At 41.6% G+C, this 20,187-nt stretch overlaps 1 protein-coding gene across 2 annotated transcripts in view; it reads right to left on the bottom strand.

The window, feature by feature from the left end:
• AIFM1 (apoptosis inducing factor mitochondria associated 1) overlaps positions 1-20,187 on the bottom strand; it is a 36,557-nt gene that overhangs the window by 11,505 nt on the left and 4,865 nt on the right. The window contains exons 2-8 of one of the 2 annotated variants that reach the window (XM_059679464.1): positions 14,768-14,898; positions 9,826-9,925; positions 8,783-8,907; positions 8,525-8,655; positions 6,747-6,837; positions 3,073-3,157; positions 2,123-2,199 (exon numbers count right to left, since the gene is read on the bottom strand). In XM_059679464.1, the coding sequence (XP_059535447.1) occupies positions 2,123-2,199; positions 3,073-3,157; positions 6,747-6,837; positions 8,525-8,655; positions 8,783-8,907; positions 9,826-9,925; positions 14,768-14,898 (740 nt within the window). Of the gene's footprint in view, positions 1-2,122; positions 2,200-3,072; positions 3,158-6,746; positions 6,838-8,524; positions 8,656-8,782; positions 8,908-9,825; positions 9,926-14,767; positions 14,899-16,086; positions 16,230-20,187 lie in introns of both variants that reach the window. The other variant, XM_059679463.1, reaches the window with a different exon arrangement.

Raw genomic sequence — 20,187 nt, 5'->3', positions numbered from 1 at the left:
AGCAGGAGGCTTGGAGGAAGCCAAGCTTCCCTCCCACCCACCCTGGCTGGCTCTGAGCTCCTCTCAAGGCTACAAAGTTTCAATTATAGAAGGTAAATAAATCCCAGAATAAAAAAAAAAGAAAGAAAAAAAGGAGAGGCTGGGAGCTTCCGTCGCTGGGGGGGGCTTGGCCAGCCTGAAAATGGCCCTCAGCCCCTCACCCAGACTGGCCAGGCACCCCAGTGGGGACCCCCCACCCTAAAGGGGGTGTGGCCAGCCTGCAAACAGCCATCAGCCCCTCACCCAAGCTGGCCAGGCACCCCAGCGGGACCCCCACCCTGATCTGGGACACCCTTCAGGGCAAACCAGCCAGCCTCCACCCGTGCACCAGGCCTCTATCCTACATAATAAAAGGGTAATATGCAAATTGACTCTAACAGCAGAATGACTGGGAATGACTGGTCACTATGACACACACTGACCACCAGGTTCCAGATGCTCAATGCAGGAGCTGCCCCCTGGTGGTCAGTGTGCTCCCACAGGGGGAGCTCTGCTCAGCCACAAGCCAGGCTGATGGCTGCCAGTACAGTGGTGGTGGTGGGAGCCTCTCCTGCCTCCTCATCAGCGCTAAGGATGTCCGACTGCAACTAAGGCCTGCTCCCCGCTGGCAAGTGGACATCCCTAAAGGGCTCCTGGGCTGCCAGAGGGATGTCTGACTGCCAGCTTAGGCCCAATCCCCCAGGGAGCGGGCCTAAGCCAGCAGGTGGTCATCCCGCGAGGGGTCCCAGACTGCCAGAGGGCACAGATCGGGCTGAGGGACCCCCCACCGAAGTGCACAAATTTCTGTGCACCGGGCCTCTAGTCTACTATAAAATGAAGAAAATAACTGCAACAGCTGATTTTATGAGAAAAAATAGATGACATGTAAATAAAGCACTTGCTAACACAAAACTGTATCCATATAAAATGCTTGATAGAAGATAATTTTATTATTGAATTATCGGTTCTTTATTTGAATGATCAGAATAGGAAACCCCAAAGAGGATAGATGACTTTCTCAAGGTCACATACTTGTTAGTGTTCTTTTTTTATAATTGGAAGATGAGTTTATTTTTTAAATATGTTTTTATTGATTTTTTTAGACAGAGGAAGGGAGAGGGAAAGAGAGATAGAAAGATTAATGAGAGATAAACTTCAATGGGCTGCCTCAGGCACATCCCCTACTGGAGATGGAGCCCGCAACTGGGCATGTGCCCTGAGCTGGAATCCAACGGGTGACCTCTTTGTTCATGGGTTGATGTTAAACCACTGAACCACACCATGTGGGCTTGTTAGTGTTCTTTAACTATATATATGTCACACTTCAGAATAGCCCATGTTATTGATGTATATTTTTTTCTCCAGTGTCACACTCAATCTGACAAAAGTGGTTGTCAACTGGGGGCAGTTTTGCCCCTTCACCCCAGGGGACATTTGGCAATGTCTGGAGATACTTTTGGCTGTCACAACTGGGGATGGGGAGTTGCTGCTTTCCGCTAGTGGGTAGAGTCCAGGGACATTGATAAACATCCTACAATGCAACAGACAGCACCTCACAGCAAATATCAGCCTAAAATGTCAGTAGTGTAAAGGCTGAAAAACCTTATTCTGCCCAGAACTTCAAGGACAGTACAAATCTTTTCAAATATCCATAGGAGTGGCTGGAAATTTTCAGCAGTTTTCATAAAGCAAAGCACAGTGATAAGAAGCAAACCCCCTTGTCTTCTTCACTTAGGTACTCTGAACCTTTCTCTCCAAAGTCTCCACTATTGAACTTGCAATGAAAAATGCCAAGAAGCTCTAAGGAGTTCCAATGACTCAAATGCATCAGGAAAAAAACAACTATAGAAGGGCTGCTAGAAGGAACTATAGCAAGCAATAAAAAAACACCAAATGCAGTTTTCTCCTAGGAGCTTAAAACACTTGAGTGAGGTATTTGAGGTGCAGAGAGAGGAAGTGACTTGCTCAAAGCCAAATAACCAGTCAGTAGAAGAGCCATAAAGAGAACTCGAATCTCCCAGTTCCTGGGTGGGTACTTGGGGACCATAGGATTATGCTACCTCTTCAAAACTGACACAACGAAAGCACTAAAGCAGACAATTACCTTTCTGAAAAGTGTTGTTCTACTCTTCACCTCTGCTCCAGCCCTATCAATGGCAGACAGAGTTCTTGGAGTGCCTCCTGGAAATAAGAAGAAAACGCTTTAGCCCAACAAGCAGGAGCTAGCCCACACTATCCCCCACAAAGGTGGTGCTGTGATGTGTGTGCTCCTGCTGGTGCCACTGCAGCACAACTGCAAAGGAGGCTTTGTTACTGCAACTCCGCTCACAGCAGGCTTTTATTCATTTCCTTTGAGAAGCAGATTTAAGAGTATCTCTTCAAAGAGCCCCGCCCTCCTCGCAGATGGCCACAAGGCCTAATTTTTGCTTCCCCTTTCTCCTCCACTAGTTTCTCACCAGATAGCATAGCTACTTTTGTTAAAGCAACTGCTTTGGTCTCCTCTCTTGATTTCTTTTTTAAAATATATTTTTATTGATTTCAGAGAAAAAGGGAGAGGGAGAGATTGAAATGTCAATGATGAGAGAGAATCATTGATCAGCTGCCTCCTGCATGCCCCACACAGGGATCTGGGATCAAGCCAGCCCCAGACCTGGGCATGTGCCCTGACCAGGAACCACAACCTCCTGGTTCAAAGGCTGATGCTCAACCACTGAGCCACGTCAGCTGGGCTCCTCTCTTGATTTCTGATTAGAATGGGCAATGAAGCCACAAGGCTATATCACTTTCAGGGTACAAAGCAGAGTGCAGGGGCTAAGCAGGGAGATTAAAAAAAAAAAGCAATCCTCTTTAATACACATCCATGCCTTTTGGGGAAGGAACGGCAAGGATAATCTAGAAATGCTGCTGATGTGATGCCAATAGTTAGCTGTAAGATACAGATACCCACTTCAGAGAGTCTGGGTTTTGGTTTTCTTAAGATTAAGTAATACCGTCTATACTAGAACTTGAATGAGCTATATATCAGAGAAGAAAGTCATCTCCAGAAATACTCACCTGTTGCAATCAAGCACTTCTCATAGGTTATTTGAGAGCCATCATTAAGTTTCACCATGTTGCCCCTCACATCTAGATGTACTACCTGGTGCAGACACATAGACACATAAAAAGATATAAAGATAAATTAGCTTTAAAACATTTTTGAGATATAATTCACTTAACATAAAAGTCACCATTTTAAAGTGTACCATTCAGTGGTTTTTAGTATATTCACAAGGCTGTGCAACCATCACCACTATAATTCCAGATCAATTTCATTGCTCCAAAAAGGAACCCTGTACCTACCTCAGGCCCAATGGGAAGAATTAGTTCTTGACCTAAGTTGATCAATCCTTAAGAAACCATTTCTGGATAATCATTGGCACCAGTTTCTGTACCCAGTTTCTTCAGGTGGCTCTTACTCCTTAACCATCCAACCTTAGAGCAAGTCCCTACAGTCTCAAAGTTCCTGCTCAATTTGTGGAGATGAGAAACCAGGAACAGACTTATTTGTTTGGTGCTTTTGAACCCTGATTTCCTTGTCAACTCTCCTACATCATATTCATTTTTACAGGATGCTTTGTACAACTTCTAACCCTCACTACAACTTAGCTGCTTCCCAAGACTGCTCCTTCCTCCCACACTCCTCCCATCACAAGGCTAGGAGGAGTGTTGGCTGCTGCTGCTTCCAAATTTCTGTATTCTCATCCCCCTCTGAGGGACAACTACCTATATCCCTACAAATCACTGTTATCCAGCCACCTCCCAGCCATTCCTCCTCATTCACTGAAGACCTGCAAACCTGGCTCATACTTTTCCCGAGTCACATCCAGAATCTTGTTGTTATCTCTTATCCTCTACTTCTACCTCAGATATCCCACTCTTTGGCCACAATTTTCTATCCTTCCAGTTTTCTCTCAGTCCCACTATCATCTATAGTTGCTTTCAATTTTCTCTGCCCAGCAGTCTATTCCATCCCACTGTTCTTTTGCCAGCACCCTTAATTCCCTTGCACCCTATTCCATCTTATGGTAAAACGCTTGAGCTTTGGAGTCATAGAGACTGGGGTTCCAGTCTCTTGCTCTACTCCTTATTAGCGGCAAGACCATTCATTCAAGACATATTTATTAAGCACCTACTATGTGTCAGGCATTGTGCTAAGTGCTGGGGATACAATGGTGAAAAAGATAAGATACCTTCCCTACCTTCAGAGTGTAGCAGCAAAGCAGATAATTTAACAAATACTACAAGTATGAGAAATCAAGTGAGAAATGTTCTGATAAGGGCAGTACAGATCATGCTAGGAACATAAGACAGGTGCACCCAATCAAGCTTTCTGGAGGCAATGACATACAGTGGGGCCTTGACTTATGAGTTTAATTCGTTCCGAGACCAAGCTCGTTAAGGAGCTCGTTAACTCAAATTACTCTATCAACTCAATGCAAAAAATCAGCCGAGAGACAGCTGGTGTTTCAAAAAACTCGTTAGTCGGGACACTCGTAAGTCAAGGCCCCACTGTACACTGAGATCAGATGGATGAGTAGCTTATTTAGCTGTCTTTGATTTGTCCTGGGTAAGCACCCTCTTCAGTCCCACCCCACTACTCAATCTTCATACTGATCACTCTCACAAAACCACCTGGTGGTATCCTAGTTTATTGCAAAAACAAGTGAAGCCATTATATATGATCTTCCTCAGCTTCCCATAAGTTTCCCACCTCCCAAACCCCAAATAAAAACCTTAGTTCCTTTCTTCCAGCTTCTAGGATGAGGTGTCTTTTCTGCTATCTTTCTGTGCCTTTCCCTCCTAGAACCTTCGCCTATTAGTCACCCACTCATCCCCCTATCTCCCCTGACATCTTGGATCTTCAGCCCATTAACATGCTTAAGTCTGACCCATCCTAAGAGTCTCACTTTTGATTCTAGGTCCTCCTCAAGTTTCTGTCCAATTGCCACCATTCTTTTCTCATTTAAATCTTTCGAAAGAGTAGTTTATCAACTCTTTCCTAACTTCCCAATGATATCTGTGCCACTAAATCAAATGAGTCATTTCACAATTCTTACCAGATTTCTTTGCTGCAATAACACTGTGGATCACATTCTCTTCCTTGAAACTCTCTCCAACTTCGGTCCCTGTCCTGGGCTCTCCTCATCTTGCCCTTTAACTTATTTCCTAGTCTCCTTAATGGACTCTTCTTCTTAAGCCTGCTTCCTACATGTTGGGATCCCAGGGTTCCATCCCTTCCATACTCCTCATACTCCTCCTCTGACTATAGAACTTCTCCATGGGAGACCTCACTCACTTTCATGGTTACAATTTCTACACGTATGTGGATAATTCTTGAATCTCCATCTGAGCCCAGACCCTTCCCCTGAACGTCACAGTCATAGATCCACTCTCACATAACCACCTGGTATTCTAGACTTGTACTTTCTGATCTGTCAGTACCTAGCTGCTTATGTTTCCCTACACCAAACACACTTTTTCATACCCTTGTGCCTTTCCTTATGCTGTTCCTTTTTACTTGAATGCTCTTCACTTCACTCTAATCTTGTGAATACCTCTTCATTCCACAGATTTCCCATTCTATAAGACCTTCTCCTCCAGGAAGCCTTCCCTGAAACCATCACTATATTGGGCACATTTCCCAGTAATTCCCACAATATACTGCGCATATATTTCTTTTTTTTAAATTCCTCATCCAAGAATATGTTTCCATTGATTTTGAGAGAGAGAGAGAGAAAGAGAGAGAGAGAGACACTGATTGGTTGCCTCCTGTATGAGCCCTGACTGGGTATCGAACCCGCAACCTTTTGGTGTATGGGATCATGCTCCCACCAACTGAGCCACCTGGCCAGGGCTATTGTGCATCTCTTTCTCATTCTATATCTCTTGTTATGATTATCTGTGTATATTTTTGTCTAATACTGTTAGTCCCTAGAGGGCAAGGGCTTGTGTGTTATTTACACATAGGGGATACTTAATACATAATGTCTCAACATATACTCATCTTCTCTGCCTAATGTCCCTTTATAGAAATAGGCCTGTCCCTACCACAAGTCCCTCCACTTGTGCTCCTACCTCATCTATTCTGGGCTTTGCTCCTGATAACCATTCTGTTTCTAGTGGAACACCGCCATTAGTTTACAAATGCACTCTAGTACTTCCCATTAACAAAAGTGAAACACAGCACAACAAAACAAACTCTCCCTGTGCCCCACAAATACCTCTAATAACACTGCTCCCATTACTCATCCACTTACCTTTGTAAAGGCTGACAATATTTTCCATGCTGAAGTTATGCCTGAATTATTTTACTACCGTGAATACACATTTGCCATTTTCTTATCATCAACAATCCCAAAGAAAGGTTAGTGTGGAGAAATAGGAAGAAGAAGGAAGGACAGAGATGCTAATCAGGAGAGGGAACAACTTCAGGGTCATGGTCCTCAATGATTTGAACTTCCTGGGGCAGGTAGGTTGGCATGCTACTCTAGGTTCTGGTGCTTTCCCCAAGAAGCAACACTAAGCATTTAGACTGGCACTATTAATCCTAAAATGACTCAATCCTTCTTTGATAAACTACAATGGCAGGAAAGACAAAAATGGTACTGGGAATACAAGTCACCATACTCACTGCCCACACAGGCATATACATGGAGCCTGGCAATGGAAGCAGCCCACTTGCTCACCTTCTTCCCAGTGAGGACAGCCACACCACCATTCTCAATGTGAGGCAGGTCCTGAGCAGAGACATAGAAAGAAGGTGGCTGGAAATATATGCTGTACAGAGAAAAGGGAGAAGATGTTATAAGCACCTGGAACTGCTATCAACTGCCCCCACAAATTTAATAAAATTGTTTCCATCATGAAAAACTTTTAGGAACATTTTCCAATGTAAGTCTCCAGGGCCACCAAAGCTTGGTTGTGACTTACTAGTACATATACAGAGATATTTTAAATCAGTGGTTTTCAACTAGGGGCAATTTTGCCCCTCCCCTGGGCCATTTGGTAATGTCTGAAGACATTTTTGGCTATAACAGCTTGCGGGGGAGGAATGCTACTAGTATCCAGTGGGTAGAGGCCAGAGATGCTGCTGAACACCCAATAGTCCACAGACCTCCCTTACAACAAAGAATTATTCAACCCCAAATGTCAATAGTACAGAGGCTGAGAAATACTGCTTTGGATTTAGGTTCATTTAAAAATTAGAATAAGAGGAGTGCTCTAGGAACTGGTAGTCACACATTCACCCAACGAGCTGTCCGGATGGCACTGGTTGATGGCCAACTGGTCGATGGTCTAGCTCAGCGTGGGCAAACTACGGCCCGCAGGCCGGATCCAGCCCGTTTGAAATGAATAAAACTATTGAAAAAAAAGACCGTACCCTTTTATGTAATGATGTTTACTTTGAATTTATACTAGTTCACACAAACACTCCATCCATGCTTTTGTTCCAGCCCTCCGGTCCAGTTTAAGAACCCATTGTGGCCCTTGAGTCAAAAAGTTTGCCCACCCCTGGTCTAGCTCCTATGATTATTTTGCCTCAAACAGTAGATAGTAACTATGAGATATTAATTAGGGATGGCTAAGATAATTGGAAGTATGCATTCTGCTTGAGAAAGGAACATTATTGTGGGGGTGATAGAGGAGGTAGCTTTATAAAATTAACTCCAATATCAAAGGGATCACTAATGAGAAAAAAAATCAGACCCCAGAAAACTGCATGGTACTTGAATCAAGAGATCCAAGCCATCCTTTAAAAGGAAAAGGCTTGGCCCAGCCAGCATGATTCAGTGGTTGAGCATTGACCTATAAACCAGGAGGTCATGGTTCGATTCCCAGTTAGGGCACACGCCCAGGTTGCGGGCTTGGTCCCCAGTAGGAGGCAGCCAATCAATAATTCTCTCTCATCATTGATGTTTCTATTTGTCTCCCTCTCTGAAATCAATAAAAATATATTAAAAAAATAAATAAAAGCAAAAGGCTTGGACCTGCATTTCTAAGTCTCTCGTGTAAACATTTTAATAAAGAGGTTCTTCTCTACCATGTGCCTCCTCTATCCCCACAATCTGGAATGTTTGCTAGAGTGTCAAAGAAAGTGTCATAAAACAGTGTCTTTTCTTGTGCATTTATGGGACATGCTTAAGGCAAGTGTAAGGAAGTGACAATACAGGCCAAGCTAATCATCCCTGGAGAAGTCTAACATAAAAGTCCTATAAATAGGAGCACTAGTGCTTCAGAGGCCAACAACATACCTTCAATTGTTGGTAGATCTGGTAACAGAATCCAGGACTCCTGCCACTGTAACTTGCTGTCCCTAAGCTGCACCAAGTGCATACCAGAGTGGACTGCAGTGCAGTCATGCCATCCATCCTATGCACTGAACATGTTTCATGCAAAATCCAAACCTACTCCCTGTTTTTAGTTGAAGTTGCTAGTTGGGCCCATTTTACATAAGTGAACACACCTTCTCTCTTTTCCATTCCACTGCCTGAATCGCAGTGTCTTTGTGACATTTGGATCATCTGAAAACCACAGTTCTTTTGAAAGAGGAGGTCGCATGTATGGCAGCTCAGGATCTTCAGATACAATCAGTACCTTTTGACACAAAATAATGATACTTATCAGAACCAAGTCATTTAAGAGGCAGATGTCAAAGTGTTCACATCGACTAAGTGCTTGCAGACTATACCCTCTGTGACAAACAAAACAATATGTGCCTTACCCTGGCCCCAGGATCCCGAGCCCTGATGGATCTGGCTGCAGCGAAAGCAGCAGTGCCTCCACCAATGAGCAGGAATGGAACATGACTTGGTACCCTGACTTGAGCAACTGGCTCTCCTTCTGGAGCTGTAGGCAACAGACCAGACAGGGTGAATTTTCTTAAAGTCTCAGATGATTCCTTGCCACTTTAAAACCACCTTGCACTTGTCTCAATCCTTTACATAAAGCTAGCAAAATACTGTATCTACAATTATCTTAATTTCTCAGGATCCTGATTGGACAGGAAAAGCAATTATTCCCTTCATTTCATAAGTGGAAAATACCCAAAAAAAGAAGTGAATGATTTAGCCAATATCATTCATTGATTACTAGTAAGTCTGTCAGAACTAGAGCCGAGCTTAAATATTTAGCAATTTCTAAAACACCCAGGAGGTTAATTGGGGATTATTATACAATTTTCAAGAATAAGGAAGTGTTATTTACAAAAGCAATGTAAGTCGCCCATCCAGGGTTATGGGGCTTATTATAGGATTAAAACATTTCTCTCTGAAAAAAAGCAAGCCAGTTGTGTGTAATAGAAGTGCTGGCTAGGACTACATGCTTTAGAAAAACAAAAACATCTTTAACAACTCAAAACTCCAAAAACTCAAGAAACAAAATAGACCTAAAATAATTTCCACATTGAAAAAAGGCCTTTCTCTCTTTTCCAATAATCTTCCTCTCCAAGCTTGCCTTTTTAATATAAAACTTGCCTTTTAAGAGTCTAATATAAAGAAAAACAACCCCCTTCAAAAAAACAAGGGGAAAACACACACACACATACACAAAAAGAAAAACAACCAATCATGATCCCCACTAACTTTCTTCTCAAACATAAATTCCAGGCAAATACTTTAACAAATCGCTGTCAGGTGTGGGGTAATACCATAGATTCTGGAAGCTTCGAATCTCTCAGCATCATCCTGTCAACAAGATAACTACAAAGCATAGTACCAAACTGTTTACAACTTTCCCTTCATATATTGAGCCTCAAATTATACGTACCAGATAATGCAGCCCTCTTCTGTTTCTCTTCTGGTGTCAGCCCTAATCCTGAAATTCTTTCATTATATCTTTTTTGGTCACTTTTTATAAGCTTGTAGGCCTGTAGATCCAAACACGGAGAAAATTTATTTCATAACAGCACTAGCTCATACCATCAGCAGTTTCATTATTTTCCAATTAAATGAGAAGCTTTTGTCTACCGGAGGTAAGTTCTTCTATGTGAAAGTCACTAAGGCAAATTTATTTTCTTAAGAAATAAAAAATATTGAGTGTGTACAAACTTGGTGTGGAAAGAATACAGGTTAAGCAGATGAAAATTTTCCAGTTTCAAATTTCCTCAGGGTCTATCTATATGAAGAATTTTCCTCCGACTGTATTTAATTCTGAAGGTATGAAGAAATAAGAAAAACATTTTATAGAAGAATAAAGTGTTAGGAAGGACTGAACTTTATAAAAGGGATTTTGGACTATGCTGGATACTAGCTGTGAAACGAATCTACATGGTCCAGAGTAGGAAGCCAGGACACATGTTTCCCTGGTAGGTGTCCTGAGTTTTGTCCATGAAACATGACCGCAATATCCTAGTCTGATAGAGTAACTAATCTTTCCCTCAATGGTTTATCCTTTCATGACACTCAGATATTCATTAAGGGTCACTTTGCTTAAATACCAGTAGTTATTTCAAATATACTATTTTCTCTATGTTTTCAAATTGAAGAAGGGTACTTTAGCATTATGACTAGCTGTTTTTTACATACAGCATCAGAACTTATTGGAAAAAAAAAACAATTTAAAAAGCAGTAGGCAAGAATGACTTGTTTTTAATTAGAACACTTTTTGCTCTTTTGTACCCCACAGGGTCAACAAGACAGGAATTTAAATGATGCTATGTCAATTGGAATCCCAGATTATTAATTAATTGGAGGAGAAAGTATAGGAAATCAGAGGAAGTATAATAAAACATGTTTTAAGAATATTTCTATGAGCCCTTACAGAGCAGCTCATTAGGCACCGTGCTATAATAAAGAACCTGGCCCCTGAGACCTCAACATTTATCAGCCTGGAAACGTCGAACATATAAGGACGGATTAAAAAACTAAGTACTGTATGTTAAAAGGCAATTGTTATACCTTGAATTTTCTACTAAGTTCATAAAAATGAATTCAGCTAACATTAATTAAGAAAGTTTATTTTTACAAATATATTTTTATTGATTTCAGAGAGGAAGGTAGAGGGAGAGACAGAAACATCAATGATGAGAGAAAATCATTGATTGGCTGCCTCCTGCACACTCCCTACCAGGGATTGAGCCCACAACTCGGAATCCAACTGTGACCTCCTGTTCATAGGCCAGGCTAGAAAGTGTTGTTGTGTTTTTTTTAAATTTCGGCATCAGATACTATATATATATATATGACTCCAGTATTTACCCATACTCTAAATACACACACATATATCTCTGTATGTATGTGTGTGTATACATATACATTTGTTTTAAGAAAGAGACTTTTACCTAAAAAGATTGCTTAAGCTGGTCAACATGAGTGAACAGAGAAATAAGCTGGGGTTATGTTCACATTCAGAGGGATATCCAAAAATAGGCTAGGCCCTCTCACACCTCCTAATAATGTCACACATGAGAGGAAGAACAGACCAAGAAATATCTTGAGGCTTAGTGGGGAAAGGACAAGAATGAGGTTTGTCATATATTTATAACCATATTTATCTATATACTTAGCTTTTAAGTAAAATGTTCTGATATAAAAACAAGTCTGCAGACATACTAAATAAAAATTTACCTTTCCTCCAAGTGTTTCTGTATTCTCAGTTTGAACAGATTTCTAAGTAGTGATATGAATACATGTAAGGTTAAGAAAAACTACAAATTTATGAAAAATATTAGTGGAGCCCGGGCGGGGGGTTAATTGGTTAAGAGCATTGGTCCTTTGACCAAATGGTCCCGGGTTCGATTCCCAGTCAAGAGCATGTACCTCAGTTGCAAGTTCCCCAATATGTTCGGGAGGCAACCAATCGATGTGTCGCTCTCACGTCGATGTTTCTCTCTCTTTCTCTACCCTCCTTTCCACTCTCTCTAGCAATCAATGGAAAAAATATCCTCCAGTGAGAATTTAAAAAGAAAAATATTAGTGGAAACAACTCATGAAAGCAGATGAATATGGTGGCATTTAGTCAACTTAAAGGAATCTGAAAGGAAACAGGCCATTTTCTCAGAGGGAACATGATCCTATCAGTTGAACAATGGCATGGGGCCCAAATACTAAATCTCATGAAGTATTCTAAAGGCCACTTGACTTTGCTCACTGACAAATAACAGGACTAAGATTAGGGGATTTGCCTGTGGTCCTAGAGAAAGTCACTAAGAGAGGGAGGAATGCTCACATTGTGATCTAAGTTGAAGTGTTCAAATCAGTGTTTTTCAAACTGAGGTTAAAGCCCATTAATGGGCTGTAAAATCAATTTAGTACGTTATGACCAGCATGAAAAAACAAACAAACACAAATAGAAGAGAATAGAAACTATTGAAGTATATTACAACTAGTAAGTATTATTTCAAAATTCTCGGTTTTCCATATTTATAGTTATATAACCATTACAAGATAAAATTTGTTTCTTCTTGTGGATTGTGGTAAAAAAAAAAAAATGAAAAAGCCACTGGTTTAAAGTATAGACCCCTGACAAACATTTCAGAAAACTTGTTCTTAGTGCTGCTCCCTTATTTTGGGAGGGTGGAGAGTGTGTGTGTGTGCGGGGGCTGGGGGGAGGTAAAGGGCTCCACAATCAGGAATTATAGTATCTACACTTAAATTAGGAACACGTTGTCATATGAGAAACGTTATGAACACTGTTATGGACAGAATATTTGTATCCCTCTCAACTTCGTGTGTTGAAGCCCTAACTTCCCATGTGATGGTATTTGGGGAGGTGATAAAGGTTAAATGAAGTCATAAGGGTGGGGCCCTAATCCTATAGGGCAGGTGAAAGGGAAGAGAGAGCTCACATTCTCTCTTCTCCATGTGAGGATGTAGGAGGGGGCCATCTGCAAGCCAGGAGAGCGCTGTCAGAACCTGACCATGCTGGCACCCTGATCTTGGACTTTCAGCATCCAGATTGTGAGAGAATAAAATTCTCTTTTAAAAATATATTTTTGCCAAAACCGGTTTGGCTCAGTGGATGGAGCGTCGGCCTGCGGACTGAGGGGTCCCGGGTTCGATTCCGGTCAAGGGCATGTGCCTGGGTTGCGGGCGCATCCCCAGTGGGGGATGTGCAGGAGGCGGCTGGCCGATGTTTCTCTCTCATCGATGTTTCTGACTCTCTGTCTCTCTCCCTTCCTCTCTGTGGAAAATCAATAAAATATATTTAAAAATATATATATATTTTTTTTATTGATTTTAGCGAGGAGGGGAGAGGGAAATATAGAAACATCAATGATGAGAGAGACTCACTGATTGAATGCCTCCTGCACACCCCCTACTGGGTATTGAGCCTGCAACCCTGGCATGTGCCCTGACTGGGAATCAGGAATCGAATGGTGACCTCCTGGTTCATAGGTAGACGCTCAGCCACTGAGCCATGCTGGTTGGGTGAGAATAAATTTCTGTTATTTAAGCTACCAAGTCTGTGGTACTTCGTTATGGCAGTCAGTGCAGACTAATGCAAACAATAAACAACTTATAGCCATATGTCATCAAGTCTGAACTCTGATTTTAAGTTAACAATTCTCTTTAGACTAATATCAATTTCAGAGAAAAAAATCTAAGCCACCTCAGGTCACATTTTAAATGATTTAAAACCTAATATAAAACTCTATGAACTAAAAAAACAAAACAAAAACAAACAAACAAACAAAAACACACAAAACAAAACTCTACGAACTAGAAAATGGCTATAGGTAGACAAAAGCTTATCATTTAACCTGAAACCATTATAATATGGTAGCTTTATTATTACCAGTGTTGGATAAACACAGAGGGCAATGAGGCATTTAACTGAATGGCTTAAGAGGCACTGGTGCTTCATAGATGTTTCTAAGGCAGGAGAAAGCAACAGTGACTGGCCCGATCTTGTGGCCTGGGGTCAAGAGATTTGCCTGGCCAGCTCTGTGGAGGCCATCCAACTCTGGTACAGCAACATAAAAGAGGTTTAATAGGTTTAAATTTTACAAACATATCAGATGCAAACACTTTAAATCTATTTTTGAATGAATGGAATGGAACTGACAGGAAAAGTTGAGAGAACTGTGGAATGGGAAAGTTCAGACTCAGAGGGTGGTATCTCAATTATAAATGAGAGGCACTTAAGAAAGAAATCTACAGGAATATGTTAGCTTATACCACTTCAGCCACTAGTTTGACCAAATTAGAGATTACAAAAGGGACACTGCCAAATGAATTTACTTTCAAATAGAAGCTGGGGTGAATGGGGAGGATTTCTCTGGCTTTTTGGACTTCCTCAGAAGCATTTGGTAAAATGCCTTTTATCAATAAAAGTAGGGTGAATTGATTGTTTGGCAAATTTTACCTAAAATAATTCAAAATGGATGCTGTTCGTGTTATCTTTATTTGCTTAGTTGATGTTTACTCTTTGAGTCTGTCTTGGTTAGGTATGCAGCACTAAAGCACAATATAATTTAGCATCATAAAAATAATTGCAATGTGAAATTAGCAAAAATTTTAAAAGAAAGGGTTGGTGATGAGTATTTATAATACTCATTAAATGTATGGCTTTGGATATATATGGTAGGACTTCAACAGTTTGAAGAATGAGATTTGAGGACTCCCTAGTGACTGACAATGTCCCTTTAATAAAGACCTAGAAAGCACATGCTGTGAAAACTTCATTGTATTCTAATGGATCATGTCCTCATTAGTGCCGTGGACTCACCCACCCTACCCCAAGATGTATTTTAGTGTAAGCATCTTACATAATAAACTCCTGCCCCAGTGACTGTTGCTCCTACAATTAAGAAGTATACTAGTCTGCTGCCATCTTTCCCAGAAGCACCTGCGGACGCTAGTGATCTAGAAGGGGATCCTAGGTGATGACACTGCACAACTGTAGGTAAAGATAAGGCCAAGAAAGAAACAAAAGGAAATAGAAAAAGAACTAAGTATTAATGAAGAAACATTCAACACAAAGGTGGGGACGCAGTTTTGGTTACCCTGTGCTAAAAAAGAAAAAAATGCTGCTCCAGGATCGGAGGAAAATGCCTATTTCCTCCAAGTCTGTTAGCTGACAGAGCTCACCTACTCTTCACTCTAATTTGACTCACGACTGGCAAGAGCTACCTACTTTTCTTATGCATTTGGAAGTCAGGTCAGGGAATGACAAGCTAGATAAATTCAAATAATTTTCGCGTCTCTTTTTTTAACCTAGTGATCAAGAAGCAAGCTAAGTTCACTGTCTTACCAATGTAGAAAGAACTAAAATTGTAATGGCGTCCAACCATTTGCTCTCAGTAAGTAAAACAAACAGCTTCCTTCAATCAAGGTTGTTACTAGGTGTTATCTAAGTTGGTTCCCTCAACTTTATATGATTCAACTGACCTGCTTAGTCACAGTAAACCCTGCCAAGTTAAAAAAAAAAAAAAAGTACACCATAATTCCTTGGTGACCAATTAAGCTGATCAGAGTTCATTCAGGGAGATGGAATTGTGCTATAATTATGTAGCAATGAAAACCATATTTCTCACCTCACACAAACTCCATTCTAAAATTGGAGATACTAGGACTAATTCTATAATTTAGTCTTTGGTGATATTCAGGAATAGTTTTCCTATGAGGAACGCTTACTATTTGAATTGTAGGCTGTTTTTGTTTTTAATGTCTATCCCAAGCTGAGGAAAAATAAAACATTTGACAAATGGGTCAAAATCAAATATTGTGCTAATGAGCTGCAATGAATTTTGTCCTTATTCACAGGTTAGTGTGTCACACCCAAGAGCAAAGGTACAATTTTTTGGTACTTGGTCAAATCTAAGAAAACACAGTGGCTTTCAAGTAAAGAATAAAAAGACAAGTGAAAAGAGCAAGGATAATCAACATGAGATTAAATTTCAGTCATTCCCAAATTGGCCCTCATAGGATATTAGACAGTAGGCACGTTAAATAAAGAAGGCTTACTGGAAATTTTTTCAAAAGGAGAAAGGGCGATTAGTTGCAAAAGTTGTAAAGCAGAGTACTACTGAAGCTATTAATGGGAACTGTTTGGCAGCTTCTTTACACAAGCCGCTTTTCTACTTACATATGCACCAGCACCTATTGTTGATAAGCCCACAAAAAGGACTAACACAGAATTATCGATTTTGCCCCCTGATGCACCAGAGCTAGCCATTTGTCTTGTAATCCGGAGTTCTAGAGGAACATGCCATCGCTGGAACAAGTTGCCTAAGGAACACAATTTATTAAGACACACACACATAAAAATAAAATAGTTAATACATGTTTATGACTAAATGTCAATGCATTGTACAAGTCAGGACTTACTGCCCACTGGCTGCGTGACGTTGACTGTTCAATGACCAAGAAAAAAAACCACCAAAATTGTATACAAATACGACAGGTATCAGAATGCACACTCTTAAAGTGGTTAGAGCTTTTAAGAATGCTGTCCAGGGAGGAAATTTACAGTCTCCAGAAAAGATAATGAAAAACATATGGACAATTCATCAAATACTTCCCTCGTTACTTCTTCACCATAAATAAAGTAAACACAGAGAGTTGACTGAATAGATATAAAAAGTTAACTACAGGCTACCTGGAGCATTATAACAACCACTTAAGAGAAATCTAAACAGCTGCTTCAAGCCTTGCACAAAATAAAACCCTGCCACACAATCTAACCAAGACACAGCTCAGTCTTTGCATGAAAGGTTATATGTCTTGGAAAACAGAAATGTTAAAGCTCAGAAGAAAATCAGAAAAAAAAAATTAAATGAATTTATCTCCCCCAAAGAACTGAAGAATTTTGGGCTACGAAGTATTTTTTAGAATGACAAAATTTAAAACATCCACCAATTACTTGTTTCTTAGTCCTCCGAAATAATACGAAGTTTATGCTGATGTAAAACTCTGTGCAGCTATGGAATGACCTGGTGATCATAACAACGTTCACACACTGAAATGAAAGAATATGGTACATTTCTTCCTCCATTAGGATGCTGGCATTTTCAGATGAAGAAGGTCTCAGAACCTTCTATGCTTATGATATTCCTTGTATTAACTATTAATCTAGAGCAGGGATTCACATACTTTCTCTGTAAAGGACCAGATAGTATATATATTTTCAGCTTTGTGGCCTATACGGTGTCTGCTGCAACTATTCAATTCTGCTGATGTTAAACAAAAGCAGCCACAGACAATATATAAATGAATGGGTGTGACTATGTCCCAATAAAACTTAATGGACACTAAGATGTGAATTTTAAATCATTTTCACGTGTCCTTAAATAGTCTATTTAACATTTTTCTTTAGCCATTGAAAAAAATATAAAAAAACCATCTTAGCTCAAGGGGTTGTACAAAAGCATCCATGTTTGGTCTGTGGGCTGTAGTTTGCCATCCTGATCTAGAATAGTGATTCTAAAACTTGCATCAGAATCCCATGTAGGGTTTGTTAAAACACAGGTGGAGAAACCCAACCCCAGAGTTTCTGTCTCAGGCGATGTTGCAGGTCTGTACTTTAATACCATTGGTCTAGAGCAGTGATGGCGAACCTATAACACGCGTGTCAGAGGTGACACACGAACTCATTTTTTTGGTTGATTTTTCTTTGTTAAATGGCATTTCAATATATAAAATACATATCAAAAATATAAATTTTTGTTTTACTATGGTTGCAAATATAAAAAAATTTCTATGTGTGACATGGCACCAGAGTTAAGTTAGGGATTTTCAAAATGCTGACACGCCGACCTCAAAAGGTTCGCCATCACTGGTCTAGAGGCAGGTAGATATGTTCCTGATCTGACCAGGCTTTAAAAGACAAACAGGCCAAAACCGGTTTGGCTCAGTGGATAGAGCGTAGGCCTGCGGACTGAAGGGTCCCAGGTTCGATTCCGGTCAAGGGCATGTACCTGAGTTGCAGGCACATCCCCAGTGGGAGATGTGCAGGAGGCAGCTGATCGGTGTTTCTCTCTCATCAATGTTTCTAGCTCTCTATCTCTCTCCCTTCCTCTCTGTAAAAGTTCAATAAAATATCCTATCTAATAAAAGAGAAATATGGTAATTGGCGTACGACCGCTACCCTTCCCATTGGCTAATCAGTGAGATATGCAAATTAACTGCCAGCCAAGATGGCGGCTGGCAGCCAGGCAGCTTGAAACTAACATGAGGCTTGCTTCAGTGACGGAGGAAACCAACGTTCCCCACCTGCCTTGCTGGCCTCTGAGCCTGCAGTTTAAGAAACATTGTAACAAATATAGAAGCTAAACAAAACCCCAGAAACCAGCTTTCAGCGAGCTGGGATCACAGAGCTGGAGTTATACATTGTTTCGATTATAGAATCGAAACAAACCAGATACCTTCTTTCAGCAGCAGAGGCCTCAGAGCTGGAGCCAGAGCCAAAGCTGGCCCAGAATAAAAAAAAAAAAAAGAAAAAAAGGAGCAGTTGGGAGCTTCAGTCACGTGTCAGCCTGAAAACAGCCCTCAGCCCCTCACCCAGACTGGCCAGGCACCCCAGTGGGGACCCCCACCCTGATCCAGGACACCTTTCAGGGCAAACTAGCCAGCCCCCACCCATGCACCAGGCCTCTATTCTATATAGTAAAAGGGTAATATGCCTCCCAGCACCGGGATCAGCGGAGCTGCAAGGCCTCCAAGCACTGGATCCATGTGACAGGGGGCAGTGCCCAAACCCCCTGATCACCCTGCGGCTCTGTGTGTGATAGGGGGCGGGGCCACAACCTCCCTATCAGCCCTGCTCTGCTCCTGACAGGGGAAGGCGCCCCAACCCCCTGATCAGCCCTACGGCTCTGTGTGCAACAGGGTGCGGCACCCCAACCCCCCCACCCCACGGGCCCTACTCTGAGTGACAGGGGGGAGCTCCCCAACCCCCTCATGGGCCCTGCTCTGTGCGTGACAGGGGGGAGCTCCCCAACCCCCTGATGGGCCCTGCTCTGTGCATGACAGGGGGGAGCTCCCCAACCCCCTGATTGGCCCTGCTCTGTGCGTGACAGGGGGTGGTGCCGCAACCGCCCCATCGACCCTGCCTTGAGTGTGACAGGGGGCGGTGCCCCAACCCCCCAATTGGCTCTACCTTGAGCGTGACTGAGGGTGGCATTGCAACCTCCCAATCCGCCCTGCTCTGTGCATGACAGGGAGCGGCACCCCAACTCCCCAATCGGCCCTGCTCTGAGCCCGACCAGGGGCTGCACCTAGGGATTGGGCCTGCCCTCTGCCACCCGGGAGCAGGCCTAAGCCAGCAGGGCATTATCTCCCGAGGGGTCCCAGACTGCGAGAGTGCACAGGCCAGGCTGAGGGACCCCCCCTCCCCCCCGAGTGCACAAATTTTTGTGCACCGGGCCTCTAGTATATATATAAAAAAGACAAACAGGATGGGCACTGGTAGTAGCATTCCATATGTACTTACAGAGATCAGAAATAGGGAGCTTTCCCCCTTCCTTTCACAGTGTAAGGACACTGCACTCTCTTACCTGAAATCCTTGGGAACATGTGCAATCCAGAACTTTAGAAAAATGTTTTCAGTTCTAAGAGTACAGGTCCATAGTCTCTTATCTATAATTCAGAAATCAAAATAGACTAAAAATCAAGTTTCTATAACTCACTGGCTAGTAAAACCTGATGTGAGAGTCTCCTTGGAACCTTTTGTTTATCCCACTCAGCATGGTCATAGAAACATGAATATGTGTGCTGAGTGCTACTATAGGGTATATGTACTATATACTTAAGACCAAACAATTCTTTGGAGGAGATAAATTCACGTAATTTTTTTCTGATTTTCTTCTGAACTTTAACATTTCTGTTTTCCAAGACATATTACCTTTCATGCAAGACTGAGCTGTGTCTTGGTTAGATTGTGTGGCAGGGTTTTATTTTGTGCAAGGTTTGAGGTAGCTGTTTATTTATTTTCTTACCTGCTTTAGAATCCTTCATTGCCATGTGAAACAAAATGGTTTATATTGGGAAAGAACAAATAATGAAAATAAATCATGTGCAAGAGTGGAGAAACTTATCTCAATCTGAGTAAGCTTTTGATTTTCAGAAGTCCATGAGAATGATGAAACATAAGTAGAAACTGACAACTCTCAGAGTTTAGCAAATGAAACTGGGTAGAAAAAGTTTCACATAGTTAAGTTTAATTCAATGAAGTTTAGTTCAATTTCAA

Source organism: Myotis daubentonii, chromosome X (genome assembly GCF_963259705.1).
Source record: "Myotis daubentonii chromosome X, mMyoDau2.1, whole genome shotgun sequence".
Classification (NCBI taxonomy): domain Eukaryota; kingdom Metazoa; phylum Chordata; class Mammalia; order Chiroptera; family Vespertilionidae; genus Myotis; species Myotis daubentonii.
Note: the sequence above shows the minus strand (reverse complement) of the source record. Positions and strands in the feature narration are given on the sequence as shown.